Source organism: Rhinoderma darwinii, chromosome 1 (genome assembly GCF_050947455.1).
Source record: "Rhinoderma darwinii isolate aRhiDar2 chromosome 1, aRhiDar2.hap1, whole genome shotgun sequence".
NCBI lineage: Eukaryota > Metazoa > Chordata > Amphibia > Anura > Rhinodermatidae > Rhinoderma > Rhinoderma darwinii.
Genome location: NC_134687.1, coordinates 295,806,325 through 295,826,167, shown reverse-complemented (window position 1 = coordinate 295,826,167; position 19,843 = coordinate 295,806,325). Strand labels below are relative to the sequence as shown.

The window sequence follows — 19,843 nt, the reverse complement described above, 5'->3', positions numbered from 1 at the left end:
TAACCTGACACAGTGCCAGAAATATAATTTAAGAAAAGGAAGGCCCTAAAATCCACTAGGTGCTCCTGGGGCCTTTGTTTCAGACCATTAGCACACTAGGGCCACATGTGGGATATTTCTAAAACCTGCAGAATCAGGGCAATAAATATTTAGTTGTTTCTCTGGTAAAACCTTCAGTATTACAGGAAAAATTTATTAAAAATGGAATTTCTGCAAAAAAAAAAAATTATGAAATTTGCACATTTTCCTTCACTTTGCTTTAATTCCTGTGAAACACCTAAAGGGTTAAAAAAAAAAACCTTTCTGAATGCCGTTTTGAATACTTCGAGGGGTGCAGTTTTTAAAGTTTGGTGATTTGTGGGGGTTTCTAAGATATAAGGCCATCAAAGCCACTTCACAAGTGAACTGTTCCCTAAAAAAACTGGGCATTTGAAATTTTCTTGAAAATTTGAGAAATTGCTGCTAAACTTCTAAGCCTTGTAATGTCCTAGAAAAATAAAAGTATGTTCAAAAAACGATGCCAATCTAAAGTAGACATATGGGAAATGTTAACTGGTAACTATTTTGTGTAGTTTAACTATCTGTCTGACAAGCAAATACATTTGAATTTAGAAAATGCTAATTTTTTTTACAAATTCTCTCATAATTTGGGTGTTTTTCACAAAAAAATATTGAATACATCGACCAAATTTTTTCACTAACATAAAGTACAATATATGTCACGAGAAAACAATCTCAGAATCGCTTGGATAGGTAAAAGCATTCTCAAGTTATTACCACATATAGTAACACACGTCATATTTAAAAAATGAGGCTGTGTCATTTGGTCGAAAAGTGGCTGCGTCCTTAAGGGGTTAAAAAAATGACAGAAAAAAAAAACATCCTGTCAACGTTCCAAAAGCTGCGCCAAAAAAAGCATATCAAAACCCACACACGTGACTAAACGCTAATGTCATGCTTTTCTGTGAACCAATGTGAGTCATTTAAACATTGGCACAATCCACTTTAAAAAGTTTATTAGACAATAATAAGAAGTAGACACAATAATTATTTGTATTCTACAGTACGTCTCCATTTTTTTGCGTTTTATATGGTCACTTGAAAAGGTTTTTAGACATTCCTAGTATTCTATATACTACCCTAATGCAAACGGTCATGGATAGAGTAGTTAGAAAGGACATCTGTCTTTTGCCATACATGTTTGTGCTCTGTATGCTCCATTCTTTTAGTGGGTACCTTGGCATTGTTTTAGTGATGCCTAATGGTGGTCCATATATTTCTTGCCAAAATTGGAACAGATCTTATCAGAGGAAAGTAGTAACCTTTTTTTCTCTGACGGGATCGGTTTAAATTTTTGGTAACTTACGGACCTAAGAAATACGGTTGTGTGCGTGTCTTTGTACTTGAACTCCACGATGGTCATAAAAAATAGGTTTCTAGAGAATCCCATTGATTAGAATTTTGTGAATATTAACTCCGCTGACAAAATATATGCTTCCACAGTATGGGGGTGACTGCCCTTCTTAAAATGGTTTGGAGTAGCTAAATAAACCACCCTTTTCCCAATGTATTACCTATGTTCCATGACAAGACTTCATCCCCTTCAAAAGATAAATTAGGACATGATTCCGGTAATTTGTTCCAACTGCAAGCCATCAAGTGACTGAAATACACACTACAATATAAAAACTACTAAACACATTAGCCCTATGGCTCAGTGCCACGGTCATTAAAAAATGTGGCACCACCGAGAAATACCTTGTGAACATAGAATACCATAAGAAAAATGTGTAACCAGCCATAAAAAAAATAAATTGATAAAAAGACACGCAAACCTTGTTTTAACAATTCAAACAAAAAACAAACCATTGCCCATTTGATATGAATTGACACTGCTACAAGGTTACGACTTTTACTATTGGACCTCATGAAGAGGATATAGTATGTTGATTGTACAAAAATCCACAGTACTCTATACTGGTGCCTTGTTACTATACTACAGTACTCCTAGAAGGGGTGAGGGGTAAACTGGCAACTAAGATATACAGAAAAATCCTGGTTGTAAAGAAACACAAAAGAAATAGAATTATAAGGTCTGCGTTTAGTACATCCCATTGACCAGGTCAGGTTTTTGTGATGATGTTAGCGGAGAAGTCAAACAGATCTTTGTTTATCTTCCGAACCATATTTAGCTCATCCTCAAGTTCAGATGTCCGCGAGCGAAGCTGCTCTACAATGCCAGAAAGGTTCTGGGGAGGGAAAAAATGAAAGTCAAAATGATAACACAATCACATGACAAAGCATACATTTATGTATATATATATATTTAAGGTATCTAGCACTCACCTTGCCTTCAGTTTCACCTATCAAGAGGTGCAACTGTTCTGCACGCTGCAAGTAAGTGTCCTCCGATCCCTACAATTAGAAAATACTAAATAAGTAGAGCACAAGCCGTAATAGAATGAAGATTCTGCCAACATATTACCACTTATTTGTAAGCACATCTTATTATATAATCTTCTAATAAAACTTACTTGTTGCTGCTTCCCAAGCCGCAGTATGATCCCATCAGTCTCCGGACCCTCGCAGCCTTCGGCGCCCTGAAAGTGTTTACTAAAGCGAGGCAGGGGAAAGCTAGGTTTACTGTCTGCTCGTAACATGTTTCCTGGTGCAGGAATAATGACGGCATTGGTCACTGGACCTAGAAATAAGGGTAAAACACAAAAATGATTTAAATGCATTAATGAAGGGATATTAGACTAAACAAAAAATAAAAACATGGCAGTACCTCTGTGGTTTACTGTACGTAGGCACTGTTTGCTTTGGATGTCCCAAACGCACACAGTCTCATCATGAGATCCTGAGACTAGCATGCTCCCATCTAATGATACGGAAAGACATGTCACCTGGTCTCTAAGGTCAAAGAAGAGTTATACTAATTAAGTATATTAATATTATTGGGGTGGGGGTTAAATTGTGACATAAAACAGAGAAATTTACATTTTACCCTGCACTGCTGATCCTATACTCACGTTGGTGCTATAATACAAACAAATCAAAACATTGATATGCCATATTCAACTTTATCTATCTTGCCCATTTCTAAAGACACTGTTTGGATTTCCCCATTAGCCCTTATTCACACGACAGGGTTTCCCCGTCCGAGTAACAGCCGTTCATAAAAGGGCCGTCACACGGCCGCATTAGGAACAATAGACCCCTAATGGGGCTATTCACACGACCGATTTTTTGACAGGTCGGGAAACCCGGCCGTCAAAAAACGGGACATGCCCTATTTTCGGCCATTCACCCGGCCCCCATAGAAGTCTATGGGGCCGGGTAATACACGGCCATCACTGGAATGTGTCCCGAGTGACGGCCGTGTCTACCGTCGCTCGCTCTCTCCTCCTCACAGTGCAGAGTGTATGTGAGGAGGAAGAGTTTATGCCATTCGGACTGTATGCTGCAGGTACGTTTCTACAATGTGGGGGTGCCCTTATACAGGGGTACTGTGTGGCAGGGTCGGGGTGTACAGTAGGTGGAAGGGGGCGCTGCGCTGGCTCTCTTCCCCAACGTTTTAAAATGGCCTGGCCCGGCGAATGAGTAGCCGCCTTTCCGCCCGGGCGCTTCTTCAGGCATCGCTACCGCTATAGAAGCCATAGCGGCTGCTACTGCGGTAGCGACGCCACTATAGCAGAGCAGTGAGGTATCTCCCTGCTCTGCTATGTGCTAGCCCCACTTTAGCTCCCTGAAGGAGTGGAATCCCTGTGTGTTCGGGGATTCTGCTCCCAGACAGAGCGCTTGATGTCTGTCCATATATGGACAGTGACATCAGGGGCAACTCCTGAAGCGGAATCCCCGACCACTGACCAGGAGAAGCCAGTAAAACGTTCAGTGTCCATAAATGGACACAAACGACAGGGGCTTTTCCTGAAGTGGAATCACCGATGGCTGTCATGCAGCCTGAGGGCCTAATAAAGGCCCCCAGGTCTGCCGTATTTGTGCTCCTATTAAGCCCTGACAGAGGCAAGGCTTCATAGGAGCCTGTAAAAATGACGATATACTGCAATACATTAGTATTGCAGTATATTGTGTAAGCGATCCAACGCTTGCTGGTTGAAGTCCACTAGAGGGACGAATATTAAATTTATTTTTTTGAAAAAAGGGAAAAAAACAAAAAACAAAACAATTAAAATTTATTTAAACGTAAAAAAAAAAAAAAAAAAAATTACTAAAAAGGAAAGCCAAAAAAAAAAAAAAAAAAAACACAAAACAACCCTCACCTCATTTTTCCCCTAAAGTAATGTTTAAAACAAAACTGGTATCACTGCGTTCATAGAAGTCTGAACTATTATAAAGGTTATTTAACTCGCATCGTAAACGCTGTAAAAAACAAAACAAAAAAACCATAATACATGCTTTTGTCACCTTAACTCCCCCCCCCCCAAAAAAAAATATGGATTAAAGTGATCAAAAATTTGCACTGGAACAATAAAAAACGACAGCTCTACCCGCAAAAAAACAAGCCCTCGCATCGCTCAATCAGGACTATAAAATTTGGTACTGCCGTAATCGTATCGACCCGTAGAATAAAGTTGACATGTAATTTTTACAGCGTGATTAACGCTATAAAAACAAAACCCAAACAATGGCGGAATCGCTGTTTTATTTGCCCATTTTAACCCACAAGAAACCTGAATGAGTGGGAGTGAGGAGTCACTGGGAATCTGCGAAATGCGATAAGAGTCCATTGAAGGGCCTCAGGGCTGTCGAACCATATTTCCTGTTAGGGCATACCTAGATGTGTCCTAAAAACTTTCTGGGTACTGTTAGTAGACAGGCTAACATATGGACATAAGATATATGCCAGTACATTAGTTAAAAAAATCCCTATAGGAGATATAAAAAAAAAAAGTTAAATAAGTGTTAAATAAAAAAAATAACGTAAATATACAAAAATGCTAATTTTTTACAATAAATTGTATTAAATATAAGTCCCAAATCATAAAACAATATACCTATCCGGTATCGTTATGACCGTAACAACCTGCACAATAAATGTAGACTATAATTTAGGATGATGTGGGTATGCTGCAAAAACAAAACAAAAAAAAACTCACTGCACGAAACTGCTTTTTTCCCCAAAATAAAAACGTATACAAATTAAGCGCTAATGTATATGTACCAAAAAATGGTGCCTGCACAAAGTACAATTTGTCCTGCAAAAAAACAAAGCCTCATACAGCTACATCCAACTAAAACGTATGACCGTCAGGGATGCAAAGACGAAAAATCCAAAAAGGTCATTAGTCCTCAAGCCAAAAATTGTCCTGATCCTTAGGGGGTTAACCCCTTAATGACCGGGCCATTTTGCACGTTAATGACCAAGGATTATTTTTTGTTTTTTCACGGTCGCATTCCAAGAGTCGTAACTTTTTTTTTATTCCGTCTGCATAGCCGTATAAGGGCTTGTTTTTTGCGGGACGAGTTGTATTTTGTAATTGTACCATTTTTAGATGCTTACAATATATTGATTAACTTTTATTAACTTTATTTTAGGAGAGTATTGAAAATAAGCAGCTATTACATAATTAATTTTCACGTTATAAATTTACGCCATTTACTATGCAGCGTAAATAACATGTTAACTTTATTCTATGGGTCGGCAGGATTACGGGGATACCAAATATGTAAAGGTTTTATATGTTTTTCCTACGTTTGCACAATAAAAACCCTTTTAGAAAAAAATTACGTGTTTTTGCATCGCCGCATTCCAAGAGCCGTCATTTTTTTATTTTTCCGTCGATGTGGCCGTATGTGGGCTTGATTTTTGCGGGCCAATGTGTAGTTTTCATTAGTACTATTTTGGGGTACATAGGACTTATAGATTAACTTTTCTTATATTTTTTAGGGAGGAAATGGGAGAAAAGAGAATTTTGACGTTGTTTTTTGCAGTTTTTTTGGACGCCGTTCATCCGGCGGTTTAATTAATGTGTTCATTTTATTGGTCAAGTTGTTACGATCGCGGGGATACCATATATGTGTATGTGTTATTTGTTTTGACACTTTTACTGAATAAAACCGCTTTTTGGGCAAAAAAAGTAGTTTTATTTGATTTTGACTGTAATTATTATTATTTTTTTTCAACAAACTGTATTTAACTGATTGACATTTTTTTTTTAAGTCCCACCAGGGGACTTCACTATGCGATGTGCCGATCGCATATATAATGCTTTGGTATACTTCGTATACCAAAGCATTATTGCCTGTCAGTGTAAAACTGACAGGCAACCTGTTAGGTCATGCCTCCGGCATCGCCTAACAGGCAGTTGCGGAAGACAGACCTGGGGGTCTTTGTTAGACCCCCGGCTGTCATGGAAACCCAACGGCGACCCGCGATTTGTTTGCGGGGGCGCCGATCGGGTGACAGAGGGAGCTCCCTCCCTCTGTCAAACACATTAGATGCCGATGTCACTATTGACAGCGGCATTTAATGGGTTAAACTGCCGGAATCGGAGCGCGCTTCGATTCCGGCAGTTGCAGCATGAGTATAACAGCCGTGCTCCTGCCGCTGATCGCGTGGGTACACTGGCAGTACCCGCGCCATCACAGGACGGATATATCAGTCGTCCTGCGCGAACTAGCAGCTGCTGAAGACGGAGATATCCATCCTTCGGCGTTAAGGAGTTAAGCAGACCTCAAGTTAGAGGAAGAGGGGCAGATCAGAGAAGGTCAATTGCGAATTATGACAAACCAGCAGTTTCAAAACACACCTAAAATTGAAATATAGGAATCTGAAGCGCAAGGCAAGAAATACATTTTTACCTGTGTCCTTTAAACATCTTCTCCTGTTCAGTATTAAAAGTTTTGTCTCGCTGGACTGGCTGGAGAGATAAAAGTGGAAAAGAGGTTTTAGGAATTTATTGATACATTACGTTTATGTCCGGACATGACCTGTTTTAAACCAAAGAAAATCTTACCCATTCACAGAGATCCACCTGGAATATGGAGCCATCACTTCCCCCACAGAATAAGTGATATTCTGCTGGGTCAAATGTTACGGACATGATCCGAACATCGAAGAGGACAGACACCAGAAGCTCCCCAGATGCAATATCCCAAAGCTACAAAAAAAAAATAATAAAATATTACAATAATGAAATTTCTACAGCATATTCCACATACCACCATGTTAATCCGGCAATAGAAGTGTAATATGTAATGTGATCAAGAAAGAAGCAGAAATATTTTGTGTGAAATACACGTTATACTTTTTTATTGAATGAACTTCATCTATAAAATAATTACATTTTGATGAGTGACATTTTAATATATATTATGCAAAAACACGCACTAATATACACACATTATATATATATATATATATATATATATATATATATATATACATACACACACATACACACACACACATATACACACATTTCAACCAATTATATACACAAATATTGCAGTGTATGACCCCAGGTATCATACTGGATCGATCAACAACTTGACATAAAAGAGCTCTCGGATACAAAGATGCTAATTCTTACAAGGTTTAATTACCTTAGCCGTCTGGTCCAAGGAAGAAGTAACAGCTCGGGATTGGGGCCCTCCAGTGCCACACTGCACATCAGTAATAGGAAGTGAATGTTGGGTCCACATGTGACGAGGTTCGGGGCCTCGAGATCCTTCAGCCTGCAAAACACTGATGCAAGAGACTATTAGATATTCTTCAGATTTGACAGCGGAGATCTTTAAAAGATGAAGCAATGAAAAATGTCTTCAATAGGAAAACACTGATACAGTATTAACCCCTTAAGGACACGGCCAATTTTAGCCTTGAGGACAGAGCAATTTTTTTTACATTTCCCTCTTTGCATCCCGACGCTCATAATGCTTTTATTTTTTGTACGACGTAGTTGTATGAGACTTTGTTTTTTGCGGGACGATTTGTACTTTATGTACGTACCATATTTTGGTACAAATACATTATCATTTAATTTCTATAAATTTTTAATTTGATTAAAATGCAGAAAAAAAGCAGTTGTGCAGCAGTTTTAATATTTATTTTTTTACACCATACACCGATCATAATAAATAATGGTATACATTTGTAGTACAGGTTGTTACGGTCGTGGTGATACCAAATATGTCTATATTATTTCATGTTTTGGGACTTATATTTTAAAAAGTTGATTTATTATAAAAAATTTGTATTTCTGTGTATTTTATTTACTTTTATTTATTTACCATTATTTTATTTTTTACATTCATTTAACTTTTTTTTTTAATCCCATAAAGGGATTTATCATTTTGATTTTGTAACTGCAATGTACTGGCATAGATCTACATGCCAGTACATTAGCCTGTGTACTGATCGTACACAGGCAGTTGTTAGGGCATACCTCAGTATGCCCTAACAACAGGAAATATGTTCAGACAGCCCTGGGGTCCTTCACTGGACCCTGGGCTGTCTGGCCATACGAGTTGTGGGCTTTGATCGCGTCACATTTATTTTCTGTGACGCGATCAATGTGCAGTCCCCTCTCCTTGAACAGCTGTCATCGCGGCGTTCAAAGGGTTAACAGCGGAGAGAAGATGTTTCTCTCCTCTCCGCTGTCAGAGCGGGGCCGTGGCTGTGTATTACAGCCGTTGCCCCACTCTCGATCACGCGCGCAGGGACGGCTGTCACACAGGACGAGTATGCTCGTCCTAATGCGCGAAGTGCTCGCCGCTCAGGACGAGCATACTCGTCCTGTGTCGGCAACCAGTTAAAGTTAACACTCAAGTTTTTATCATTGCTTGTTTTTCTGCCGTTTTTTTGCCCCACTGAAGGGCACGTTTCAATTTAAGACAAAACGCATGTCTCGGTGTACATTGTGCCAATGGGATCTTTAAAGTCAAGTTTCCTCTACAGAGAAATGGCCCAAAAGAATTTCAATACCAATAAATAAAGACAAAAAGAAAAAGCTGTAAAAAAGGTCAAAAGAGTGAAATTAAAAACACAGATAATGGTGAAAGAACTTTAGTTGGCCATACACAAGATAAAAAGTCAGCTGAACCTGCCAATATCACTAAGATTGGCCAACAAATGTCAGTGGAAAAAAAGGATCGGGCATATCGGATTTTAATATCCCCTGAGAGGGGTGCTGCCAGAGCTTTCCCCATTAAAAAAAAAAAAAAAAGACATTCATGCTCAGCCGAAATGGGAGAAATAGCTGTTCGCTAACAAGGACGCTACATCCCCCTCCCACACCATGAGAATGTCATCTATATAGCGTCTATATACTTCTCTCTATGCTGGAGAACTACGTATGAGAATTAAACTATGCAGAAAAACCACAAGGTACAAAAGATGGCAGCTGTGAATATAGGCCCAAACCACAAAAACAGTTCACTGATCAACATAGGAAATACTGTACAATTCCACCGGAAAACATGTAGCAAGTCAAGTTTTTGCAGGAAATTCAGAGTCCTGCTCCACTCTTCTCTCGACACTATCAGAATATTTCTGCTTCTAGTTCCGGGTCTCAATAGTTATTACAAAAAGAATACAGTATCTGAAAGCGGAGCTTCACTTAAGGCTAAATGCACTCGTTGCGTATTACATGCGGATTTGCCGCGCGTATTTTCATGTAGATTTTTTCTGCACGTAAATTGACCTGTGGTGCGTATTTTAAAATCTGCAGCACGTCAATTTATCTTGCGTTTCCGTTTGCGAATTGTATCTGAGTAGTTTTAAATAAAAACGCACTAAAATACGCAGCATAAAAAACGCACCAAAACGTAAAAACCGAACCTAAAAACGCATCAAAAAAGTTTTTAGCTGCGGAATTACGTGCGTATACCTGCGATTTTGATGCAGATTTTCGTCATCAAATCACGCAATGTGTGCATTCAGCCTTGAGAATAGCTCTTAGGATCCTTACCTGAAAAGATTCCACACAAGAGCTAGACTATCCTTGGCTCCAGACAAGAAATGGCTGCTGTCATCTGTGAACGTGAGGCAGGTGAGATCCTGGTAGTGACTATTAAGTATAGCAAGCAGATGTCCCGTGCAAACCTGAGAAAAGTAGTATGAAAAATGGAGTAAAGAGGGATGAGGTTCCTGGAATAGTGTTTTATATTATAGCACTGGTCGTGGGGGGGGGTCCAACTACTGGAATACACCTTTACATTAGGCGTCAGCCCACTGGGACACTAAAGAAATAGACCTATTCAAGACAACATTTACATTGTGAATCTGCATGACATTAGATTATTTTTGGTCATGTCCAATAACAATAGTAAATGACCTGAAGTGACAGTTTTCAATTGAAAATGATCGTGACTATACCTGAAATGAAAGAGAACCTTTCACCTGCCCATACATGTGCAGCATTTAATGGGGAGAGCTGCACAAACCCTGGGGCACTTTACACTTTTTTTCCTACCCTCCTCCTTTACTTAGATATCGGTGCGCGATATTTAAATAACCCCCTGAACTGCCAATGGGGCGTGTAATTGGCGAGGGGGCGTGTAAGATCGCTGTGACATTCAGCTACGGATAGTGCCACATTAAATGTTTACTGCAGCTAGAATGTAAGGGTTAGAGCTTAGATCTTGGAACCATATTAACTCAAGAGCGCGGCTTAAAGGGAATGTGTCGCAAATTAAACTTTTTTTTTTAAGTGTCGTTACTTATTTCTATTATATTTTTTACGTTTTTTGCTGTATTTTTATTTATTTTTTCCATATGGTGGAAAGTATTAAAAATTAAATAATTTGACATGTTTTCCTATGTTGGCCACCAGGGGGGGCACTTCCCAGAATTGCAGCAAGGTGAATAAGGCAAAGCAACCTGACTTACAGCTGCTGTAAATGTGGGAGGGAATCTCACCCCCCTCCCACAAGCCAGGTGTCTTCAAATTGCTAAGCAATGTCCGGTAGCCATATTGGGTGTGATTCTGCATCTGGCAGAAGTTATAGGACACACCAAAAGGCTAAGGGTATGTTCACACGCTTACTAAACAAAAGGGAAAACCACTCCTGATTTTCAGCCATTTTTTAATCAAACTCGTGTTTTTTAACGGCCGTTTTTGGAGCTGTTTTTCTATAAAGTCAATGAAAAACGGCTCCAAAAACGTCCCAAGAAGTGATGTGCACTTCATTTTGGTCGGGCGTCTTTTTACGTGCCGTTTTTGGAAAACTACGACGTAAAAAACGCCCTGTCGGAACAGAACGCCATATTTCCCATTGAAACCAATGGGCAGATGCTTGTAGAAGTTCTGCTTCCGATTTTTCAGCTGAAAACTTTGTGTGTGAACATACCCTTAGGGTATATGCACACGCTAACTGCATTTACGTCTGAAATTACGGAGCTGTTTTCAGGAGAAAACAGCTCCGTCATTTCAGACGTAATTGCTCGTACTCGCGTTTTACGAGGCGTCAATTACGGTCGTAATTTGGAGCTGCTCTTCATTGAATTCAATGAAAAACGGCTCCAATTACTTCCCAAGAACTGTCCTGCACTTCTTTTGACAGCGACGCGTAAAATTACTGGTCGTCGTCACAGTACATCGGCAAACCCATTCAAAGTAATGGGCAGATGTTTGCCGACGTATTGGAGCCGTCTTTTCAGGCGTAAATCGAGGCGTAAAACGCCTCGTTTACGCCTGAAAATAGGTCGTGTGAACCCAGCCTTAGAATGATGAAAGTGAAGTGAATGACTTTTCAGTTGACCGGTTCACACGCCGTGTATTTGACATGTTTTTTTTTTTTTTGCACATTTTACGTGCAAAAAAAACACATTAAAAAAACGCTTGATTTTGCGTGTTTGGGGGGGGATGTGTGTGTGTGTGTGTGTGTGTGTGTGTGTGTGTGTGTGTGTGTGTGTGTGTGTGCGCGCTCGAAGCGGATTCTTCAAAACAGCTGATAAGCGGCTATGAAGTATCAGCGGCGCCTGTGCACACTCCGCTCTGCCACACACACACACACGGGAAAAGTCTTAAAGGGGTCGTCAAGGAAATCATGGCGCTGCACCTGTCCTCAGGTCGTGTGTGGTATTACAGCTCTGTCCTATTCACTTCAATGGAGGTGAACTGCAATACCAGACACAACCTGAGGACAGGTGCGGCGCTGTGTCTCCAATCCAGACACCCCTGCTGTCCTGAGATGACCCAATGGGGGAGGCGGGTGTCAGAGCCACGCACCGCCATCACTGCAGACAGAAGCACGCAACTACGGCATGAGGGCAGGGCTTGTCCTGAGCGCACTGTCTCTTGTTATGGACAGATTTATAGTTCTGTGAACGCCGTCTGATGAACCGGTAACCTAGGTCCGATCACATGACCAAGGGGGATCACCAAAAACCCTGTGCACCCGCAGCCCGTCCAACCAGCCCTTTCCTGGTTATATCTGCTTCTGGGAAAGCTGGGTGACCACCATTACCCCTCATACTGGAGTGTTTAGGGATGTGACTAATGAACCTCTCACACTCCAGTAGGAAGGGTAATGTTGGTCACCCAGCTTTCCCAGACCCCTGAACGGTAAATCTCTCTAGTTGTGCGGAGACTGTTTGGGAATGTGACTAATGAACCTCTCCGTCTCAGCACAACAAGAGAGATTTATCGTTCAGGGGTCTGGGAAAGCTGGGTACCACACTAACAGCGGGCATATTATCACCCAGCATTCCCAGGACAGATACATCATGTGTCCTTTATACAGAGTCTCCTGCACGACTGGTGGGGGGCCCGTCGGGTAGGGGGCTCGTCGGGGGCCACGAGAGCGGCGGTCTGTGAGAGAGAGGGACAGACACACACCTTACCTGCAGTGCAGCTGGTCTTCATGATGGCGCCTGCTCTCTCCCTGCAAACAGCTGCTCTGCTGTGTGACTCTGACCTGCGTCTGCGCAGTACAGAGCCAGAGAGCAGAATCAATAGAACGGCTCCCGTTCATTGACTCCTATGCACTGTAGCTGCCGTATTCCATCTCTGTATGTGTCGTTAATCGACACATACAGAGATGAAAAACAAAATGGCAGCCCCCATAGAGAAGTAAAAGCTAGAAAAAATAAAAAAGTAAAACACAGACACACAAATAAATAAAATTTATTTTAATAACATACTAAAAGCAATATTAGATTTTAAAAAAAAATAATTTTTGAGACACCCGTCCTTTAACTTGGGACTTAGGCCCCATGCACACGACCGTGCCCGCAATCGCGGGCACGGCCGGCCGCTGACTGACAGACGCATTTTCGGGCCGTGCTCCCATACAAAGTATGGGAGCACGGCCCGCAAAATGCGAAAGAACGGACATGTTCCATAATTCCCGGAACATTTCCACGGAACTGATACCCTTCCGTAGTGCTACGGAAAGGTGTCAGTGTTCAATGAAAGTGAATGGCTCAGTTTTTGCGGACCGCAATTGCGGTCCGCAAAAACGGAGGTTTTTTGCCGTCGTGTGCATGGGGCCTTAAAGAGCTGTTTACATCTAAGGCTCCATGCACACGACCGTATTTTTCATCAGTATTTACTGACCGATTAATTTCTATTGGCCACCTTTCAGTATTTTTACGGATGGGCGTCCGTGCTGGAAAAATTATATAACCTGTCCTATTCTTGTCAGTAATTACAGCAGGGATTCTCCCATAGAAATCTATGGGAGCTTCCGTAAATACGGACAGCTACGTATGTGCATCCGTATTCCATCCGTATTTATGGAAGTGTTTTGGCATGCAACATGCTGATGACAATTTGCATCCTCCCTCTTTTTTACGGATCAGTATATACGGATGGAACACGGATGCAATACGGACCGTATTTACAGAAACTCTTCCGTATATACGGATGAAATACGGATGTTTACGGAACCGTATTTACAGACAGCATTTCGGGATAGATGAAAATATGGTTGTGTGCATGGGGCCTAAATCATTTAAAGGCTATGTACTCCATTCAATTTTTTTTTTAAACAAAAATGTTTGGTGCAACTTTCTAAATACTTTTCATTACAAATTATTTTTACTTTGAGATACAGCTGCTTTATATCCTGTATACAGAGCAGCCGTATCTAGTGCTAAAACCTGAATCTGTCAGGTCAGCTGGACAGACGGGCTCAGTGACAGCGGGTCCTGCATGTCTGACACGCAGGATCGAGCTGTTTCCGATCACATCTAAGTTCATAAACTAGATTTGATTGATAACTGGTGGATCCTTACCCGCTGATCCCGAACCCGTCATTGCAGCTGACCTGACGGATACAGGATTCAGCGCTATGTACAGCTGCCCTGTATACAGGATACAAAGCAGCTGTATCTCAAAAAGTTCAAATATTTTTTAATAAAAAGCATTTAGAAAGTTGCATTAAACACACTCAAGACTTTTATTTAGAAAAAAAAAAAAATGTTTTCATAAGATTTACATAGCCTTTAAGGGGGACTAAACTTTTAACACGTCACAGGGACATGTCAGAAGTTTTGATCGGTGGGGGTCCGCTCACTGAGACTTCCATCAATAGCTAAAACGAGGCGGCAGAAGCTTCATTTTAGTGATTGGTGGGGGTCTCAGTGCTCGGACCCACACCGATCAAAACTTCTGACACTTCAAAAGTTTTTTAAAAGTTTAGTTACCCTTTTATGGCATATCCACTGGATAAATGTCTGACAAAGGTCTGATAGATGCGGGCTAGCTCTGGGACCCGCACGTATATTGAAAATGGTGTCAGAGGGTAAGCGGATTCGGCTCTCTTTCTGTAACTACCACATACTCGGCCATAGGGTTGTCACGATACCAGAATTTGGACTTCGATACCAATACTTTGTGTAGTATTGCGAGTCTCAAAACTAAAATCGATACTTTGCCAACAGTAAAAAAAAAAAAGTTCTTCCATTTTCTGATGTGAGGAACGAGGTGTGAATTTTGAACCTCCATGTGCCTCACATTAATAGTAATTAACCCCATCATGTTTCTCAGTCATAATGGACAAAATTGTCTTAAAGGGAATGTGTCGCTAGAAATTTTTAATTTTTTTAGTTAAACAGTTAGTGTATAAATGATTAAACATTGTTCTAATTTTTTCACGAGTCAGGAAATATTATAAATTAGATTCTAATTTATAACATTTCCCAGCGCTGGTCACTAGATGGAGCAATTCCCAAAATTGCAGCATTGGCATGTGGTAAAGCAACCACATTGCTTTGTGCTGCAAAATTTGAGACGACACACTCGCTCTAGCGTCCTCAAACAATCCCCCCTCCCTTATCCTGGCTAGTGCCAGGAGAAAGGAGGGGATTGAACGGTCAAACCTCCTACACTGTGTGGCGACATTTTTTGAGCGAATACACAGTGTAGTAGGCTTACATACAGTGCTAATCACACACTAAAACACGTACATACACAGAAATAACTTGCCTGCTCCTGCTGCCGCTCCCTCCGATCCGTCCGCTCCAAGTGCTTGCATTAGAACACAAGTCCGGAAGCCGCGACCGGAAGTAGTAATCTTACTGTCCGGCCGCGGCTTCCGGTCCACAAGAAAATGGCGCCAGACGTCGCTAGGCCGAAGACCATGCGCCGCTCCCACACAGACAGCGTACGCTATAGTGAATGGAACGGCTCTCGTTTGCATTCTCTATGGGGCTGTATGTGCCGTATTCCATGTCTGTATGTGTCGTTAATCGACACATACAGAGATGGAAAAAAAAATGGCAGCCCCCATAGACAAGAAAAAGTTCAAAAATAAAAAAAAAAGTAAAAAACACAAATAAAACATTTTTTAATAAAACACTAAAAGCAAATAGATATAAAAATAAAAATTTGCGACACCCTTCCTTTAATGTGTTAGGTACATGATGGGGTTAATTACTATTAATGAGAGGCACATTGAGGTTCAAAATTCATAACACCTCGTGCCTCGCATTATTAAAGAGGCTCTGTCACCAGATTCTCAAATCCCTATCTCCTATTTCATGTGATCGGTGCTGCAATGTAGATAACAGTAATCGTTTTTTGCCAAGTTATGAGCTATTTTATATATATATGCAAATGAGGTTTGAAATGGACAACTGGGCGTTTTTTTTTCGTTATGTCCAACTGGGCGCGTATTGTGTTTTTAACTGGGCATGTTTACGTGTATGACGCTGACCAATCAGTGACCAGTCAGCATCATACACTCCTCTACATTGATTTACACAGCAGCGATGTGCAGCCACATACACAGAGATTAACGTTAATCAAGTGTCCTGATAATGAATATACATGAAATCCAGCCTGGACGTCATGTGTATTCAGAATCCTGACACTTCTGAATCTTTTCTGTGAGATTTCCAGCAAGCCACTCGTAATCTCGCGAGATTACGGAGGTAAACGAGATTTAGTTTCCCTTGCTGGAAATCTCACAGAAAAGATTCAGAAGTGTCAGGATTCTGAATACACATGACGTCCAGGCTGGAGGTCATGCGTATTCATTATCAGGACACTGCAGTAATGTTAATCTCTGTTTATGTGGCTGCACATCGCTGCTGTGTAAATCAATGGAGATGTGTATGATGCTGACTGGTCACTGATTTGTCAGCGTCATACACGTAAACACGGCCAGTTAAAAACACAATACACGCCCAGTTGGACATAACGAAAAAAAAACGCCCGGTTGTCCATTTCAAAGCTCATTTGCATATATATATATAAAATAGCTCATAACTTGGCCAAAAATGAACGTTTTTTAAAAAAAAACAAAAACTTTACTGTTCTCTACATTGCAGCGCCGATCACATGCAATAGGAGATAGGGATTTGAGAATCTGGTGACAGAGCCTCTTTAAGTGAAAGAAAGTAGTTTTTTGTTTGTTTTTTTTACAGTGTACACATCATAAATGACACTATAAATTTGTGGTGCAGGTTATTACGGTCGTGACGATACCGAATATGTGTATGTTTTATGTATTGAGACTGTTATTTTATGGTTTATTGTAAAAAAAATATTTTTTTCACTTATTACTTTATTTATTTTAAACTTTAATGTACTGGCATATATCTATATGCCGGTACATTATCCTATGTACGGATAGTACACAGGCAGTTGTTAGGACATACCCAAGTATGGCCTAACAACAGGAAATATAGTAAGACAGCCCTGGAGTCCTTCAATGGACCCTGGGCTGTCTGCCCATATATGGTATGTCCCTCAATCGCGTCACAGGGATTCCTGTGATGCGATCCAAGGGGCATCCCCCCCCCTTCTCATTTTCCTCTTGAACGCTGCGGTCAGCTTTGATTGCAGCCTTCAAGGGAATATCGGCCGAGATCAGAGGTTTCCCTAATCTTCGCAGATAGAGTGGGGCTGCGGCTGTGTAATACGGCCATTGCCCCGCTCCTGACAATAAGTGCGTGCGCACGGTCAGCATGAAGTGATGCGGCCGGCGCTGCACTAATGATCGGCGGCACCTGCACTGAAGACAGAACATGGGGGTGTTTTGCACTGCGCCCGCCATGATCTCAGTCTTTAGTACTAGCGCTAATGAGCGCAGCGCCGGCCGCATCACCTCATGCTGACCGCGCACGCAAACTTGTCAGGAGCGGGGCAATAGATGTATAAGGGTATGCGCACACACAAAATCAAAAATATCTGAAAATATGGAAAACAGCTCCTGATTTTCAGACGTTATTTATTCAAAGTTGCGTTTTTGGAGCTGTTTTTCTATAGAGTATGAAAAATGGCCCGTCGGAACAGAACGCCGTTTTTCCCATTAAAATCAATGGGCAGATGTTTGGAGGCGTTCTGCTTCAGATTTTTCGGCTGTTTACGGCCCGATAATAAGTCGTGTGAACATACCCTTACACAGCCACAGTCCCGCTCTCACTACATGCGGCCGCGTAGATGAAAAACAAAAACCCGCAATTCAGCCATAGTTTTTTGGGTCGTTATTACGGCATTGACAGTGCAATATAAAAAACATAAGTGTATTCTATGGGTCGGTACGATTACGGCAGCATCAAAATTTGATTTTATTTTTTTTTTTACGTTTTACCACTTTGCACAATAAAAACAAAGTTTTTTGTGTTGCCACATTCCAAGAGAAATAACATTTTGATTTTTCCATCGACGTAGCTTCATAAGGGCTTTGTTTTTTTGTGGGACAAGTTGAATTTTTCATTGGTACCATTTTGGAGTACATACAAATATTTTATCACTTTTTATTGTGTTTGAGAGGCGGGATGAACAAAAAAAAAAAACGCAATTTTTTTTTTTGCGGCGTACACTGTCCAAGATAAATAACATTTTATTTTTATAGTACTGGTCGTTGTGGATATGGCTATACCAACTCATTATAAATATATATATATATATATATAGATATATATACTGACTTTTTTTTATTTCGGTCCCTCTATGGGACTTGAACATATGATCTGCTGGTCACTTCTATAATGCATTGCCATGTATTACGCCTGTCAGTGTTATACTGACAGGCAGACTATTAGGTCCTGGTCAAGTGATCACTGACCTACTATTATGGCAGCCCACGGAATGACCCCCTCACCGCTACATAATAGTACGTCACAGGGTGGGAAGGGGTAAAGCCTTAGATTTAAATTGTACCAGAGCTATAAGTGCAATATTTGGGGTGCAGACGGGGGATATACAGGAACTTTTATACAGGTTATCACCACTTTTCCCGGTGCTCTCCGATTGTCACATTTAAAGGGGCGGAGGGGGGGGTGTCAGTAACTTATTTAATCACCTCTGGACACTTGTCAGATTAAGTAAAATGTTTGAGCCATTTTTGGCGAATGCCATATTTAAGTAAATATGCCACTTTTCCGACACATACAAATGCGTTGGGAAAGAAGGCGGGGCTTCAGAGTTGCACTCAATGCAACTCATTGATTTATCTACTTAGAAAAGTGGTGGCAGGTCCGGCCTGGCATTGTTTATAGCCCAAGCCAGATTAGCCAACATGGTCTGTGCCCTGTTGATGAATCGGCTGCCCTAGGGGAGAGATACTAGCCCAGCGCTTGTAAGGTGCCGCAGTATTAATAAATCTCCCCCACAGCATGTAGGACTAGCATCTTACCTCCCACAGGTAAATACTTTCTGCTATGCCGGCTGCTAGATACAATCCATTAGGGGATGCTGCTAAACAAGTCACTGGCGCTGAACAAACGATCTTCTGCTGCAGCTGATCCTATGGGATATAAAGAAGCAGGGCTGTAATAAAACTCCAGGCACTAGGAGGGGCAGGACGCCGACAACGCTATGGCCTAGGTCTACCTTTCTTTGTAGCTCCCATACATTGATGAAGTTCTTTCCCAGTTGCCCTCCGAGGAGATATTGCCCCCCAAGCATCACCAAGCCTCGGGGCGAGCTGTTTCCTCCACGATAGGTGAGCAGAACCGCGCCCGTCTGTGGATCCCATGCCGAACAATTGGCAACTTGTCCAGCTGCATCCGTACTCAACACGAGCTCTAAGGGCGCCGCCATGTTAGCCAGGGCAGAGGGTCACGTGTTCCCACACAACCGGAGCTTTGGTTGTCACGTGACTGCGCGCTGCTTCCACTCATTTGTCAGCTGACAGGAGGAAAGAATGAGCAGGGTAGAAGCCAGTGTATGCGCTCCTTGCAATGAGCCGGGGGTGGGGTCTGTTTTGGAAGGAGGGGGTCTGCTCCGGATTCTGTGTTGGAGGAGGGGGTCTGCTCTGGATTGTGTGTTGGAAGGAGGGGGGGGTCTGCTCTGGATTGTGTGTTGGAGGAGGGGGTCTGCTCTGGATTGTGTGTTGGAAGGAGGAGGTCTGCTCTGGATTGTGTGTTGGAAGGATGGGGGTCTGATCTGGATTCTGTTTTGGAGGAGGGGGGTCTGCTCTG

The 19,843-nt window shown here is 41.5% G+C and overlaps 1 protein-coding gene across 1 annotated transcript; it reads right to left on the bottom strand.

The window, feature by feature from the left end:
- Window positions 1-994: 994 nt before the first annotated feature.
- Window positions 995-19,558, bottom strand: WDR18 (WD repeat domain 18). The gene is made up of 10 exons (XM_075851014.1): window positions 19,254-19,558; window positions 19,057-19,167; window positions 9,936-10,069; window positions 7,570-7,711; window positions 6,981-7,124; window positions 6,826-6,884; window positions 2,789-2,913; window positions 2,535-2,701; window positions 2,347-2,415; window positions 995-2,249 (listed from the first exon to the last, which is right to left on the bottom strand). Exons 1-10 carry the CDS (start codon window positions 19,461-19,463, stop codon window positions 2,124-2,126), a joined length of 1,287 nt encoding a protein of 428 aa, XP_075707129.1. The 5' UTR covers window positions 19,464-19,558; the 3' UTR covers window positions 995-2,123.
- Between the last annotated feature and the right edge of the window lie 285 nt (window positions 19,559-19,843).